General features: G+C 46.1%; 2 protein-coding genes across 2 annotated transcripts; both read left to right on the forward strand.

The window, feature by feature from the left end:
• Positions 1–232: 232 nt before the first annotated feature.
• bub1 (BUB1 mitotic checkpoint serine/threonine kinase) lies at positions 233–8,528 on the forward strand. The gene is given in 30 exon segments (XM_030110790.1): positions 233–379; positions 511–570; positions 1,427–1,502; positions 1,504–1,586; positions 1,685–1,766; positions 1,768–1,819; positions 1,822–1,870; positions 2,377–2,416; positions 2,516–2,576; positions 2,723–2,769; positions 2,931–3,045; positions 3,048–3,110; positions 3,197–3,297; positions 3,572–3,864; positions 3,944–3,984; positions 4,066–4,185; positions 4,271–4,375; positions 4,533–4,608; positions 4,734–4,740; positions 4,836–4,928; positions 5,028–5,205; positions 5,288–5,354; positions 5,444–5,756; positions 5,812–6,187; positions 6,264–6,351; positions 7,244–7,418; positions 7,499–7,656; positions 7,757–7,934; positions 8,013–8,119; positions 8,191–8,528. Coding segments are annotated over 30 exon segments (3,426 nt in total). The 5' UTR covers positions 233–356; the 3' UTR covers positions 8,390–8,528.
• A 1,618-nt stretch (positions 8,529–10,146) lies between these two features.
• On the forward strand, positions 10,147–13,784 carry LOC115401934 (lactoylglutathione lyase-like). The gene is made up of 6 exons (XM_030110322.1): positions 10,147–10,268; positions 10,605–10,687; positions 10,787–10,927; positions 11,714–11,780; positions 11,869–11,958; positions 13,570–13,784. Exons 1-6 carry the CDS (start codon positions 10,200–10,202, stop codon positions 13,603–13,605), a joined length of 486 nt encoding a protein of 161 aa, XP_029966182.1. The 5' UTR covers positions 10,147–10,199; the 3' UTR covers positions 13,606–13,784.
• Positions 13,785–16,118: the final 2,334 nt, after the last annotated feature.

Below are 16,118 nucleotides of genomic sequence, written 5' to 3' on the forward strand. Positions count from 1 at the left end.
GTGGGTATAAAATTTTTAAAAACCCACCAAATATTGTAAAAAAACTTATATTAACCCTCCCAACACTATTTTTCCAGCCCAGCGTGTAGAAGCGCTTTTTGGACAGAAACCCACCTCATCTTCGGATTTCTTCGGCTCGTTCCGTCAGTTTGGGGGCGTGGTCTTTAGGCAGCGTGCACATGATTGGCTGAGTCCGAAATTTCAAACTTCAGCGGAGCCACAGCGACTCGAAGAAACCGACGAAACAAAAACCTACTGATGATCCTCTTAGTAACAAAAAGTAACCTTATTTGTCGTACACGAGTCAAGGCATTGTTTTAATATCTTTGGTAACATTTTATTTAACTGGAATTCAAATGGATGTTGCCCTTTTCTTACAGTAAGTCACATTTTGAACATCACAACAGTCCGTGGCGTTAGCATGTTTTTAGCTTCAAGGCTCACAAGAGCACTTTAGAAACGGTATGCATTCCAAGGTTTCAATATATCGTAAATCCGCTTTCCTTTTAGGCGTTTCGAGAGTACCTTGTCATCATACACCGGGGACGATCCTCTGGAGCAGTGGGATCAGTAAGTCATTTCAGATTACTTGTATGCAAGTTAAAGTGCTAACAGTTCGATTCCAAAAGAGGCAAATTCTAGCAACAACTCAATCAGAAATATGACACAAAATCTCGTTATACATGTAGTTTCTGATCTGTAATTTCATTCTCGACTGAATTTCATCTCTTGCATGGGTTTGTACAGTATATTTGTATTTAGGCATACCAAAGTAATTCTGACGAAAGGACACATTGCTTTGCAAGGGAATGAATTAAAACAATGTGATTAAGAAAGGTCTAAACAAATAAAACGACTGGAAATTCTGAGCAAATCATTTTTTGGTTTCTGGAGCACTGAGTAAACTTCTTCCTGAGAACTTCGTTGATCTGGATGTTCCAGATTTACAAGTAAATCTGAGAGACATTTAGACTATTTTAAGCTTTAGAGAGAAGAAGTCAGATTTGAAGTTGATGCTTTGACACAGAGGCAGCCGGCGCAGAGATTGAAGATTTTCATACATTCATCATCTAGAAATTCCAGAGGAATAACAGCATATGTTGCGCTTTCACACACTGTCTTCAAGTCCTGCATGTCAGCGTATTTGGCAGGTGAGATGAAATCCTCCTGCTTTAGATGGAATTCAGCATTTCATCAAACACTTAGTTTTGCTCTTTCAATGCTGCTGGTGGGGGAACTACAGATCGCATGTGATTGAGAAAGAAATTAATTTAAAAGAACAAAACAAAAACTGTTGTGCCTGAAGAAAATATCAGAAAAATTGTGGGTGACCCATTTGCGATCCAGAGGCTGCGTTTCCATTCTTGTGCCTGACATGCCTGAAGCAGAGCTGACTCGGTTTTGATCGGCCTGTGTTCCTGTCCAGGTTCGTGCAGCACCTGGAGCAGAGGCTGCCTGCAGACAGGCGCGGTGAGATGTCGCTGGTGTTTGAAGCTGTGGTCCCAACGATATATCAAAGCCGAGCGATATGCCGACGACGTCAGATACGTGAACTACTGCATCAAATGTGTAAGTGTGACTGCTGTGTCTTCGTTCTGTGAAAGTGACACGATCAGAGTCGGCCTTGTTGTCAGCGACATGACCGTTCCCCCCTCCTGCGTCCATCTTCCAGGCGGGCTATCAGTCCAACCCGGCGTCGGGTGTACGGCTACATCTTCGACCAGGGCATCGGGACTCGGACCGCTGCCCTCTACGTGGCCTGGGCGCAGGCAGCTTGAACGGACAGGGATGAATGAACAGGCTGACGCGGTGTACCAGAAAGCCTGGAGAACCAAGCCCAGCCGGCGGACACAGTCCTCCATGAATACAGGTGACGGCGCAGACGGATACTGAATCATTGAAGTTGAGTGATGAAGCCACAGAGAAGCTGTCTGGCAGCTAAAGAGGGTGTTTACACTGCAAGGTTTTCAAGTGAAAATGGAAACTTCCATTGGGCTTTTTGTGTCCATGTGGACATTGTTTTCAAAATGTTGCTGTCTAATGTGAAAGTTTTCTGAAAGTCAAATGCAAACAAAATGCGTTTTTTGCTTGAATCGTTGTGAAAATGGAGCCGTGAAGTGATGTAGAGGTGAGGGTGATCTATCAAGGATGACGCCCTGCAGGGGAGGAAGCGAAGCTTCGGATGAGAGAGAAGAGGTTGGGAATGCGGTTTGGACAATGAGTAGAGAGGAAATCGATTCTGAATGTGTGAAAGAGATTTCCAACCAGAGGGAGGCAGATGGAAAAAGGGGAGGGTCACCAAGCGGAGGCCTGTGATCCCAGGGGTGTTTTTAAATCGAAAGACTGAAGTTAACCCACTGACACTCTCGTCTGCAGCAGTTTCAAGCCAGAACCACAGCCCCGGCATCAGGACCAGGTAAGACGCTTTTGACATGTTTCTGATTTGATTTTGTCCCTTAATCAATATGAAACATGACGTGTTTTTTTTTCTTTTTATTCTTCTTTTTTTTGTTAGCAGGAAGTCGAATCCACTGAAGAACTTGGATCTGATCAATCAGCCTGTGGCTCAGAGCAAGGTGTGTGTGTGTGTGTGTGTGTGTTGTGTGTGTGTGGTGTGTGTTCTGAATTTCCATCATGATATCCATCTCCATGATCATTAAAAAAAAGATTCTCCACCTCCTGTTTTTCAAATCTGCTGAAACGCTGCTGCTCTTTCTTCCAGGCGTCAGTGGATTGTCCTTCCAAGCCACCACACAGTATGACGATAACGTAAGTGGAAAGTCAGTCAGTTATTTCTGTCGGGTCCTGTTTGGTTCTGTCGGTTTCTCTGCAGGGTGCGTCTCCAGAGTTTGCAGACCTCTCCAGTGTGACCTCAGATGTTTGAGGTTTGGTAAACTGACCTCTGGTGTTGCGGTTCCCCCCCCCTGCAGGGGTGTCCCGCTCTGAGATTGTCCCCTCCAGCAAGGCCGCCAGCGCTGCCCAGGTCGGTGTCGGCGTACAAGGCGGACGCGCTCCGCTGCGAGGGGTCGGAGCTCTGCTTCGAGGAGTCCGAGCCGCCAGGTACTTCCAAAAGCTCCAGGAGCAACAGGAGGAGGAGCAGAGGAAGCTCAGTAAGTTCACCTCAGCCTTTAAATCTGTGTGTATGGAGGGTTAAGGAGAAAAATCCTGATAAAACCTGGTTCTGTTTTGCTTCCAGTTGCCAGCACGCCAAGGAAAATAGGCAAGGCCGCACAACAAGTAATGGAGACACTGACGAACTTCCTCCAAGGTTCTGGCAGTCAGAGCTTGTCTCAGAGAGTGAGTTCCTCTTCCTCTTCTCCTTTTTCACGGACTTTGCCTCGTCACTGACAACCAGGTCAATAATGGGCTGTAGTGATAAAATGCAGTTGATTCTAATTAATACTGATAGAAAACAGAAATGATGATCCAAGCTTCCAACACTTTCTCTGTGTAAACTGACTGTTTGTGTTTGTAAATGAAAAATGTGGTCGAAAAAGTGTGTGTGCCGTGATTTCCGTTAGAAGTTGGATTTATTTCCACGCCGCTTTTGCCTCGTCTCCCTTCATCGCAGCCCGTCTCCGCCGGGGTGACGACCTCCGACCCGAATCCCTCCCAGCGTCCCCGACCGAGCGGACCGGCGCTCCGTCGGCCTGAGACTGCTCACCGAGCCCCCCTCCGTCAGCAGGCCGCCATCGCCGCCGCCGTTCCTCAGCCTCCCTCGCCGGGCCCCCCCAGCCCCGAGCCGGCTGACAGCAGGATGGACGGACAGCCTGAACAGCCGCAGACCTTCCGCCTGGACTTTGGGGATGTTTTCCATCCGGACGCCGCCGGCTTTCACCCACAGGACCACAGCGTGACGCAGCAGTGAGCGGAAACATTTCCATTCCCCTTCGTCTTCCAGATTCAGCAACAGAAACAGAATAATCCGGTTTTCTGCTCTCAGGTCTGCCGCTCAGCCTCAGGAAGCGGAGGAGAAGCTGGACGGTGAGTTTGAGAGGTTTTTGTGCACACATTGGAAGTATTTGACGTCCAGCGCCGACCCGTCTGTTGTCCCCCCCCCCTCAGCGTCACACACGGGCACGGCCAACCTCTCCCACCTCACCCCTAACACCTCGCTGGGCTTCGTCCAGGCCACGCCCTCGCGGGCGCTGCCCTCGCCCACCGTCAACACCCGGGAGGCGCTGGGTGAGTGCGACTCCGCCCCCCCACGGGAGGGAAAACGGGGAACTTGTCGCTGCTCACATTCATTGTTGACCCGATCTCTGTCCAGGTGTGATCATGGACATGTTCCAGGCCCCGACGTTCCTGGACGAACCCTTCAGCCGCTCGTCGATGCTGCACGCCACGCACAGGGAGGAGTTCGACGTTCCGAACGGTAAATAGGAATTTCACTCACAGCTGACTCCGAATTTCTGTGCAAAAGGAGTCTAATCATCAGCCGATCAGTAGCTGTTGTCACAGTGAATCCAGCGCGTCAAATCCCGATTGATCAGAATATTAAAACCTCTCGTCCTGTTTTCTGTGAATGGCAGGAAGTGTCTGTGCAGCGGCGGCGCCTCCCGCTAAAGCTGCGTTCACCATCTTCCAGGACAACAAAGAAAACTGCAGGTAAATACGGAAAATCACTCCCTCTGATCAGCCAGTGCGTTATGAGCTCCTGCAAAGCTCGAACTCATCATCCATGACCGGTCTGTATTCTGGAAAGCAGTATATTGATTACAAACTGACTGAAGACTGACTGTAAGGTTCCTGCAGAGCGTCTCGCTTTAAAATCATCCTGTGAACCATTTGACCAAACAGCTGATTGACCTGTTTTCCTCTGTCCGTGTGTCCAGCGCCGCCGCAGCCGCCGAGCCTCCTGCGGCAGAGAAGTCGAAACCGGCCCGAGTGCTGTGCGACATCACGGCGCCGAAGCCGGACAACCCAACGTGAGTACAGCCGAAACCATGGCAACCGATCACTGCGTAACAGAGCACCTCCCCTGGGAGTGTTTGGTGGTTTTCAATGTTCCGTCCTCTCGGCGTCAGGACACGCCTCCGGACCTGATGCCGGACGAGAGCACCATGTGGGGCGCCCGCTACAACTCCCTCCACTCGCTGGCCGCCTGTCCCAACAGCACCACGGACTTCGCCATGCTGGCCCACTGCGTCTCCACGCCGTTCGCACACAGGAGTTCTGCAGGCGGCATCGTTTACCGCGACCAAGGTGGAGAGACGCGGGGAATTTTTTCTTTTCTTCTTCTTCTTTTTTACTTTTCCTGATGTTTTCACCCAAATTCTGCCCTCAGAGAACAACTGTGACGGCGACAATTGCCGAAGAAGACGCCGGCTTCAGACGTCAGACGAAAAACTCAGGTACCAAATTGTGACTGTGTGTGTGTGTGTGTGTGTAGTCAGTAATAAAGCAGTAAGGTTGCTCCTCTGCCGTTTCTCCCCACTTCCAGCCCGATCATTGAACAGAGTCCGAGCGATGACAAGCTGTCGGAGACCTCCAGCCGCCTGCTGCCGTCCGGCTCCGCCGGGCAGGGCACCATCGTGGGGGAGGCGCTGCCCCCGGCCCCGCCCTGCCTCGCCTCCTCCTCCACCATGGTGCAGCCGCCGCCCCCGGCCGTGCTCTCCTTCAGGGACCACACTGTCTGCCCGGCCGAGGGCTGGGAGGTCTACGCCAGCCCCGAGCGGCCCCCCATCCCCGCCTTCCCGGCCTCGGCCCGGCCCCGGAGCCAGCTCTTTGAGATCCTGGAGGATCCGGAGCAGCCCGCCAGCCCGGCAGCCCCAGCCCGCTGGCACCGACGTTCCCATGAGCCCGGAGCAGCCACGGCTCTGTGCCGACGTGCCCATGAGCCCGGAGCGACAGCTGAACCCCAACTGGATGTTGTCGAAAAGCCCGGACGCCTTCGGCGGCCCCCGCCGCCCCGACGTCCCCATGAGTCCAGAGCAGCCGCGCCTCTGTGCCGACGTGCCCATGAGCCCGGCGCCGGCCAGCGCGACAGACGCCCCCATGGCGAGTCCGGACAGGGAGCCCGGGCCCGGCGGGCCCCCGGTGCCGCGGCTGGTGTCGGACCCCTGGGACAGCCGGCTGATCTCCTACCTGCTGTCCAGCCTGCGCCCGCCGCTCACCGAACACCCCGACTGCTTCACCTGGCAGTGCGACGTCCCCAACATCACCCCCAGGACCACCATCAGCATGGGTGAGGAGCCGGCGCCCACCCTGCCTCGCCGCGAAGGGGTTAACCGCTCTAACCAGCCGTCTTCCTCCCCCGACAGGGAAGGTGTCCCTCCGAGTCGACAGGGTCATCGGGCAAGGCGCCTTCGCCACGGTTTACCAGGTGACCGACCCCCTGACCTCCGACAAGATGATTTTTCAAGGTGAGATCAAGACACGAATCCTTTGATTTGACTTTTTTAACTCATCCATAAAGAAAACTTAACCGATTATCAGGCTTTGATTCATCCAGTTCAGTGATGATGGGAGCGAGAAATTCAAATCTGGGAGAACTTTAAGAATATTCAGGACTTTTAAAGTGATAAAACTGCATTTTTGCAATCTGTGTATAATAAAATCGCCTGAATGTGGAAAAAAGCTTAAGAACTGCAAGTTTTAGAACTTTCTTTGGAAAACAGAAAAATGTCAGTTGCTTAGGTGCATGTCTGGATGGATCTCTGTTTGGAGAATCTGCTGCTGTTCTGAAACCAGCAGTGTCAAACATAAGGCCTGTGAGCCAAAACTGGCCCACATGAAGTTCCAGTGCGGCCCGCCAAACCACCAAGTAAATTTTTAAAATTTCAAATAAAAGACTTTCTATCTTGAAAACATTTCTTAAGAGCAGCGACACAAAACAGCAGAGACACGAGCCGAGACGTCAGTGATGCTGCCGGGAAATCTCGCTAACTAGCATTAGCCTGAAGGCCACGCTGTCAGGGCAGGTTTGTAAAAATATGCAGAAGACAACAGGCTACATTTTACTGTATTTTGCATCATGAAAATTGACTTTATGTTAAGATTGCAGCTATTTGTTGGTGCTAAGCATTCAGATTTGGATAAATTGAGATGTTTTCATCAGGTATACGATGAACTACAACAAAACAAAGACTTGAAAGTTTAAATGTAAAGTTTATTATGGCTTTACTTTACCAGTCTGGACTGTTTTTGGCCTCTTCAATAGGACTGATCTGACACCCTTTCCTGGTCTGTTGAGGACGGCAGATGAAACCATCACACTTGGTCATATTTCCGCATGTCTCCCGTTTCTCCTGCAGGTTCAGAAACCGGCCAATCCCTGGGAGTTCTACATCAACAGCCGGCTGGATGCCCGGCTGCAGCCCGGCGTCCGGCACCTCTTCAGCAGCCTCCGCTCCGCTCACCTCTTCCGCAACGGCAGCGTTCTGCTGGGCGAGCTGCACAAGTACGGCACCCTGCTGGTACGCGCCGGACGCCGCCCACTTCACACCCACGCTCCCCCGAGGCGACGCGTTTTAACTTCCCCTCACGATGCTTCCAGGACGCGGTGAACATCTACAGACTGCTGAGCGACAAAGTGATGCCCCAGCCTCTGGTCATGTACTTCGCCGCCTGCATCCTCCACATGGTGGAGCAGCTGCACAGCATCGGGATCGTCCACGGCGACGTCAAGCCCGACAACTTCCTGCTGGGAGACAGGTAGCAGCGCCGCGGCGGGCGGATTCCACATCACATCCGTCAACATAAACCCGCAAACTCCTCCGCCTCTCTGTTAACCGAGCCGTTGCTGTTCCTCCAGGTTCCTGGAGGACCGGAGCTTCGAGCCGGACGGCGGCGACAACGGCCTGGTGCTGATCGACCTCGGCCAGAGCATCGACATGGAGCTCTTCCCGCCGGGCACCGCCTTCACCACCAGGTGTCTCACGTCGGGCTTCCAGTGCACGGAGATGCTGTCCGGGAAACCCTGGAACTACCAGGTGAGGAAGAGCTGCCAGAAGGTTTTAGTGAAGGTTCAACTCAGATTTCAACTCAGACCGACCCTCATCTGTTGGCAGACCGACTACTTTGGCGTGGCGGGGACGGTCCACTGCATGCTGTTTGGAACGTACATGCAGGTGTCGAAGGAAGGCGGCGTGTGGAAGACCAACGGCGTGTTCAGAAGGTGAGACACGGCGCCGCCTGGGTAAACATGTGACCCGACCTCTGTAACCGGCTCTCCCCCCCCCCTCCCAGGAAGCCCCACAGCGAGCTGTGGCAGGACTTCTTCGGCACGCTGCTCAACGTGCCGCACTGCGGCGCCCGGCCCAGCCTGCAGGGCCTCCGCCTCCGGCTGACGGCCGTCCTGCGGCAGGAGTACGGGAACAAGCTGCCCGCGCTGAAGAACCGCATGGTGGTGCAGCTGCTGGAGAGCCACAAGGCAGCCAGCCGCTGAAATTTGGACACCCTGCAGCCCAGGAAGCTGGGCTGCAGGTGGAAAACTCTCAAAATCAAATTTATCTGGTAACATCTTCTCCACTCCGACCACGGGACTCTTCACGCACCCCGTGGCCCTCAAAGTGCTGCACTTCAGCACCGACACTCTGTTCTCTCTTGGAAATTTGAGGGGGAAAAAAAAAGGAAAGATTTTTTGTTTTCTTTATTGTTCAAATTTCACATTTTTAATAAAGGCTACTGTTTTGAAATGACCTGATGTGGCGACTCTGTTTCGATTTACACAAGTTCATCCAGTGTATCAGATTGAATGGCTTCAAACAAATGTGTTTCAGAAAAAACCATTTGCTCAGCATACATGATTAATTGAATTTCTTCTGTCATATCTTCAATTCGCCATTCTTATGGTGCATTCAAGAGCAACTGGGAAGTGGGAGCGTTCCTGTTTTGGAGTGCGAAACATTTGTGGAGCTTCGTATGACTGCAACAGGACAACTTCAACCACAGAAAGACTATTTAACTATTATCCATTTTACATTGACACTGCAGCGCAATTGTTCCTAAATTAAAATGGGAAATTGAAAAGTTCCTCCCTCTGACTCTAAATCTTAGACGGCACTGAGAGTAGAATTTGACCTCAACAATTTCATCAGCCTAGAATGCAGAGTTAAGTACCAAATATTAGCACACTCGTCTTAATAAGTTATACATTAAATTTCCCAACTCGTGCTGCCTTCAATTGCAATAGGGAAATGTGAATAAGTAGGACAGCTAAAATCATAAACTGAAACACCATGATTGTTTGATGAACTGCAGTTTTATATTAATCCCAACGTTTTTGCCCCCTCTTTTCTGAGCAGTGTGTGGGGTTTTGGTTTTTTTTTCCCTGGTTTTGAAGTCTTTGTGAGTTCAGAGGCCTCCACCCACCACCGGTTGGTGGTGTGTTGCTGCCAGTGGAATTAGTGGCTCTTGAAAACTGCAGGGTGTGTTACAGTGAACCTGTCCAAACCTGCAGCTGAATCTGTCCAGGAGCTCTGGCTGCATTCACCTCCCCCCGTTCCTCCTCCTACGCCCCCCTGCATCCCTCCTGCTGCTCTGCAACATTATATTCTTTTTCTCCTTTTTGTCTGTTTTCAGTACAAAAAACACAGCCTTTAAAAAAGCACATTTTGAGCAGATGAACCGTCATGCCAGACATTTAACTTTCAGAAACATCTGAGCTTCTTCCCGAAGCGAGAGCAAGGCTGATGCGTTCAAAGACAGTCAGAATCCCAATGGGAACACTATATAGTATTTCATTTATTTTTAAGTCTGAACTTGTACAGTTATAGATTCTTCTTTTTTTCTTTATCTGGATAGCTTTAAACTAACAAGCCATGAAAAAAGCTGAAGTTTTCAAAAAAAAATTGTTTTTTTTGAATAAATTATTTTCTATTTTTCATTTACAAAATATTTAGTGATGCATTTGTTAAAACAAAAACTTTTTTTTTCACTTTTTGTCTTCTGGTTTTCATAAAAGTTTGGATGTGGATGTAATCTATTTTCACAATTTTATAATTAAAGACAAAAATATGATCAGAAATTTATAAGATTCCAAGTCAAAATTTTTTTCCATGAGGCAACTTCATCATTCTCTGTCCCCAAACTTATTTCTATAATCGTGCAATTTTTTCCCCATAAATTGTAATTTTTACCCTCAGGATAAGAAGTTTTCCTGGAAAACACGTGAGAGGGTTGGCACACCTGAGAGTTGGAATATCCGAGCCGCACCTGAAAGCAGCAGGCGCCGTGTTGGACGCAGGGATCGGACCATGGCGAGCAGAGGGCTGACGGAGGAGGCCGTGTCTGCCATCTGCAAGGAGGGCGACCCCATCACCAAGGTACGGGAGTGTGGGTGTGTGTCTGTATATTTGATATCCCTGCGTGTGTGTGTGATATTCCTGTCTGTATGAGTTTGTCTGATTGTGTGTGTGAGTGTGTGTGAATGCAGTCTAACCTGTTGCCCAGTGGAACCCTGCAGCCTGCACAGGCACAGCATGCTGAGAAAATGTTTGTAAAACTTCACAAAGTGACTTTGAATCTCTAAGCTCCCCCAGCAGCTAGAGGTATTGACCCCCACCAGGAGATAAAGTTTGTTCCCTTTAAAAAAATAAAAAATAAAATAAATGCTAATCTTCTCTTCTGTTGATGGGGTGTGTGTATCTGTGTGTGTGCAGGACTTCATGATGCAGCAGACCATGCTCAGGGTCAAGGACCCGGCTCGATCTCTGGCCTTCTACACGGGAGTCCTGGGCATGACGTGAGTCCTGTCTGACCCTGACCCCTGACCCCTGACCCCAGCTCCCTGACCCCGTCCCCCTCCCTCTGACCGCCGCTTTCCCCCCCCTGCTGCTTCCAGGCTGCTGCAGAAGATCGACTTCTCCTCCATGCGCTTCACCAACTACTTCCTGGGCTACGAGGAGAAGGCCGACATCCCCGAGGACGTGAGGGAGAGGACGGCGTGGACCTTCTCTCGCCGGGCCACCGTCGAGCTCACACAGTGCGTACGAGAGAGCCGACCGAAAATACTCCACAACTATCTGGTTTTTAATGTTGGACGTATGAATGTATTTGCAACTGGCTGCTGCTGCCAGGCCAGACCCCTCTTGGAAAAGATATTTTATATCAATTTTTTTTTTTTTGATTTATCCTGGTTAAATAAAGGATGTAATAGTAATAATGAAAAAAGTACTTCAAAAATATGCAAAATATCTGCAAAGGTGAACAAAATATTTAAGAAGATGCAAAAGGGTCTGCAAAGATAGACAAAAAAGTGTTAAAATGTCAGCAAAAAGGATCAAAATTTGTTTTAAAACATGAAAAATGACAGCAAATACTTCTGAAAGATGCAAAAAGTAGATGCAAAATGAAATACATGGTTTTAAAACATGCAGAATGCCAGCAAAGAGGGGCAAGAATACTTTAAAAAGATGCAAAATGTCTGCAAAGATGTACAGAAAGATTTTAAAACATGAAAAATGTCAGCAAACAGGACAAAAATGGTTTCAAAACACGCAAAATACCAACAAAGAGTAACAAGAATAACTTAAAAAGATGCAAAATGTCTGCAAAAAGGAATAACAATGGCTTTTAAAACAGGCAAAATCATGGCAAAGAGGAAACATTTCTCAAAGATGCAGAATGTCTGCAAAGAGGGGCAAAAAGTACTTTAAAAAGACAAAAATGTTGCAGATATGGACAAAATTAGTTTCAAGATGCAAAGAGGAACAAAAACTACTGTCCTTGAATCGAAGCCCTCTGACGTCCAGCTGCTTTTGTCTGACAGTAACTGGGGCTCGGAGAAAGATGAAAACCTGTCCTACAACAGTGGGAACTCTGAACCGCGAGGATTGGTGAGCAGCTTTTCAGCTTTAGTCTGAGATGTTGGTGGATTTCTCTCTCTGGGGTTTTGGTTTGAGCCGCCGTCTCTTCCTGTTCCAGGTCACATCGGCATCGCCGTCCCCGACCTCGAAGCCGCCTGCAAAGTGTTTGAGGAACAAGGAGTCACGTTTGTCAAGAGGCCAGACTCAGGTGGGTTTATCTTTAACACAAACAAACAAACAATCAGACATCTCCACTTGTCTGGGAACGCTCTTTCGTCCTGCAGTTCAAACGTCCGCCTGCAGGGGGCGCTTGCCGTCCGCTCTGATAAATAAGCTTCTGATGAACCTCTGCTGCTCAAGTTGAGTGTTTTTTTCTCCAGATTCAACCTCTTTGTGCAGATTACAACTTTCTCAGTTGTCTTTTTTACTTTTTTTATGAGCTTTTCTGGTATTTTGAGTGTTTCTAATCACCTTTTCGTGATGTTTTTTCAGTAGTCGTGTTCGTTTCTGCTGCGTTTGAGATCCTCTTTATATTGAAAGTTGGTCTCTGGTGTGATTTTGGAAGTTTCGGTGTTCATATTTCATCTTTTGTCGAGTTTTGATGTCTTTTTGACATTTTTTGCCATTTTGAACATCCTTTGAGTGTATCTATCTTTTTGTGGTATTTTATTTTATATTCATACAAACATTTCACCATCGGTCTCATTTTTGTTTACGTTTTGAAATGATTACATCATTACATTTTTGTCTATAAATCTTTTGAAAATGTAAAAATTTGTGTGTGTTTATGAATTTTTTTTTTATATAGTGTTTAACCGACTATATGGGAATGTCTCTTCAGTTGCTTTTTTAATAAGTCCTTATATTTTCAGGCAGCTCTCTTCTTTTTGTATGTTATAACTGTTAAAGGTGTTTTCTTAACCTGTTTTAAATTTGAGTTTCTGGTGTTTTTACATGTGTATGTCATGGCAAATTGGATAGTTCTACCAATATTTTGACTTTTTGAACTTTTTTGTGTGATTTTATGTCAATTTTACTCATCACTAACCTCTTCTGTGGTGTAATTGCTAATCTCTGTGAGATCTAATTGGGTATTTAACCACTTAATAGTGTTTTGTCTGTTTTTTGGTGGTGATTTTGGACTTTTTCCTCCATCTAGATCTTGTCTTTATGGCAATTTTACAAATTTATTGCATTTTTGTGAGGATTTTTATTCCTTTTATCTTGTATTTTCTATTAAAATTCTTTCTATCTGTGGTCATTTTTTAACCTTTTTGTTCACTTTAGTTGGATTGTGATTTTTTTTTGTAACCATTCAAAAAAGATTTCTGATATTTTTTGATGTTTTCTCTACTGATTGCTTTATATCTCTATTTTTGGCTTCTTTTTAATGCATAACACACCGAGATGCCAAACTTTATTTTTTTTTTTAAGTCTGTCTTGCGCCTAAAAAGTGGTGTATATTGTGTGTTTGTCTTCATTTTTACATTTCTGTGCTCAGATTCAGTCTTTATGCTGATTGTAACCTCTGTAGATGTCTTTTTGGAATGGTTTAAGTTGTTTTTGTAGTGGATTTAGAATATTTTTGAAGTGATTTTGGTCTTTTTGCTTCAGCTGTTGTATTATTATGCCAGTTTTAATAACAGACATGTCTTTCTCTTTTTCCACCTTTTTCCTGAGGGCTTCTGCTATTTTTGTTGTCTCTATAGGCTATCTAATTACATTTTTTTCCTCATATAATGTCTTGAAATATTTGTAAAGCGTGTGAAGTCATGCCTAAGTTTTTTGTTTTTTTCTGTCCCTGTCGTCTGCCTCACAGGTAAATGAAGGATCTGGCCTTCATTCAGGATCCTGACGGTTACTGGATTGAGATCTTAAGTCCTTGTAACATGGTGTCCTTGATGTTGCCGTAGAGATTTTTGTGGTGAAGTGACCTCTTGAGGACGCGGTTGAAACTAAAGACGACTGATTTTCACCTCCTTTCTCTTATCTGTCCTCTTATTGAACATTTGCTATTAAAAAAATAATACAGGCTTTATTTGAGTATGTGGCATTTTGTTCTGTTAGTTTTTTTGTTTTTTTTTTACACAGGAAAAGCTTGGAGTCATTTTTTTCTAATTATTTCTGTGTATTTGTTGATTTAGAACTTTGGGGTTTTTGTGTCTCTTTATTACATGTTTTGGGGGTCTTTTATTAGAGTCTTTCTGGTCATTTCCTCCTGTATTTTGTGTGTATTTTTATCCTTTCTAGTCACTCTGGTAATCTGCATTGCGATTTTTATTAAAATGTTATTACTTGGGTAGTTATTAATCTTTTTTCTTTTTCATCTGAGTGAATTTGTCCTCACGTGTGTGGTTTCATGACATGAACAACCAACAGCACCCACTAGTGGCCCAATATGAAAAAATACATCCTTTTTAAAATGTTTGTGTGTAAAAGTTTCAAATGAAGGTGCATTTTCACTTGAAACTTTATGTAAACGGGGCCCAAGTTGCTCAGGAGACAGTGAAATAACCCTGAGAGATTTAAAAACATGAAGCGTTTTCGATCAGTGTCGACTTGAGTGATTTAAGTTGCTGAGAAAAGTTGTGTGTGAGTCTCTGTCTCTGTCTTGTTTGACTGTGTGTGTCTGCTGGAGCCGAGCTCAGTGTGTCCACCACCTCTTTTTTTTTTTTTTTTTTTTTTGTCTTTGTCTGTTTCTGTGTGTCCGAGCTCCGGCCGGCTCATGCCACCTAATTTACCGTGGGACACTTCAAAGCGGCGTCCCGGCGTGAGAACGGTGTGTGCAGATTGCGGGCCGGCGGGGCCTTTTCCCAGGCCTGTCAGCCTCTGATCCTCCATTCAGCTGGAAGTGACGCCGCTTTCTGCCCGCCGGGATTTAACACCACACAGTTCAGCCCGTAAATCAGAGTGAGGCGCAAAGCGAGGAGGAGTGGATTAACACGGTTTGTGAACTTCCACTTTTTTTCGCAGTGTAATAAAAGAAACACAGTTTTTTATTCATTCGAAATCAAAACAGCATCAAGTTTTCTCAAAAGCCACCAAAGCAAAGATTTCAAAGCGCAACGCACCAGAAAGGGAGTCAGTTCCCGTTTAGACGATGTTTTCAGGTGAAAATGCTGAACTGTCATTGAGTTTTGGGTGTCACGTTGCATTTCTTGACTCTCATTTCAGCCTCCTTGATTTTCTGCTCCTCGCGTCTGATTGCTCGCTGTGACTTGATGTGTTTCACCTGCTCATGAGCGTGTGATTGTCTTCACCTGGTGGCTGTGGTATAAGTTGGCGCCTGTTGTTGGTGCTTCAGTGTCGGTCTCCTGGGATCTTGTGTTTTTGGAGTTTTGGTTTGTTTTGCTTCGATAAAATGTCTGACCGGGTGTCTTGAGTCCACCTTTCAGCAAAAGATTCTTGAAGTTGACAAAAACAAGGAAGCTCTGACCAAAAACTGAACCAAATGGTCAAATGTTCACAAAGAAGTAATGAAAAAACTAAGCTGCAAGCTAAAAATAAATAAAATAAAGATGGAAAATGCCACCCAACCTCTTTATACAAACACAAAAGTCCACATATTAGGCACAAAAACACCAAAAGGCACCTATAAATACCCAAAGTAGCACTGAAGTACACATGCAGTGTCTATAAAATCCTCACAGCAATTAAAAAAATAAAAACATCCCCTGAAAGATGAGCAAGATGATCATGGAATCAAGGACTGTTACTAAAAAGTAGCACAAAATACTAGAAAAGGAGATTGAATCGACCAGAAACTAACACAAAATCACGACAAAACTACCACAAAGTTAGAAATCAGATTCTGTCTCCACTTAAAACTACAATAACTAGAGCAAAGAACATAAAAACCAGCCAAAAGAGCTTCAAAATTCATGACAAGCAATAGCAGAATGTAGAAATACAACCTGAAATAAATCAAAGAAAGTAGCACAAAATCACCAAAAAGCTGAATGAAACTTACAAAACATGGTCTAGAAAGCAGTACGAGACAAAAACACTGAAAGTGTTTAAATTTGATTTTTAAAAGTCATAAACTGCAACTACAGTAGAAAGGCTTCGTGAAGCAGTTGGAAAACCCTCACAAATGACCAAGTAACCTCAATAAGGCTTAAAAGTCATCAAAAATTGTTTAAAAATAACCATGAAATGTATACAACAAGCATTTAAAACTTACATGAAGATGCAAAACCCAACCTATAATGTATTACTGCTGCCCTAAAAATGAATGAAATGTTTAAAATATTTAAAAATACTTCATTATTCATAAAGAGGCGCAAAAGTAATAGGCTACATGAGAAAACCAATCCAAACCAAAGAAATGTACTTAAAATTAAATTCAAAATGAACAATAAAGGCTCA

The sequence above is a fragment of the Salarias fasciatus genome, chromosome 15 (assembly GCF_902148845.1).
Source record: "Salarias fasciatus chromosome 15, fSalaFa1.1, whole genome shotgun sequence".
NCBI lineage: Eukaryota > Metazoa > Chordata > Actinopteri > Blenniiformes > Blenniidae > Salarias > Salarias fasciatus.

Excerpts from the sequence above, each read along its gene's own strand:
- LOC115401934 (XM_030110322.1), top strand. The coding sequence starts at position 10,200 with ATGGCGAGCAGAGGGCTGACGGAGGAGGCCGTGTCTGCCATCTGCAAG. Across the intron at positions 10,928-11,713 it reads GCCACCGTCGAGCTCACACA|TAACTGGGGCTCGGAGAAAG; the intron begins GTGCGTACGAGA and ends TTTGTCTGACAG. Across the intron at positions 11,781-11,868 it reads ACTCTGAACCGCGAGGATTG|GTCACATCGGCATCGCCGTC; the intron begins GTGAGCAGCTTT and ends TTCCTGTTCCAG.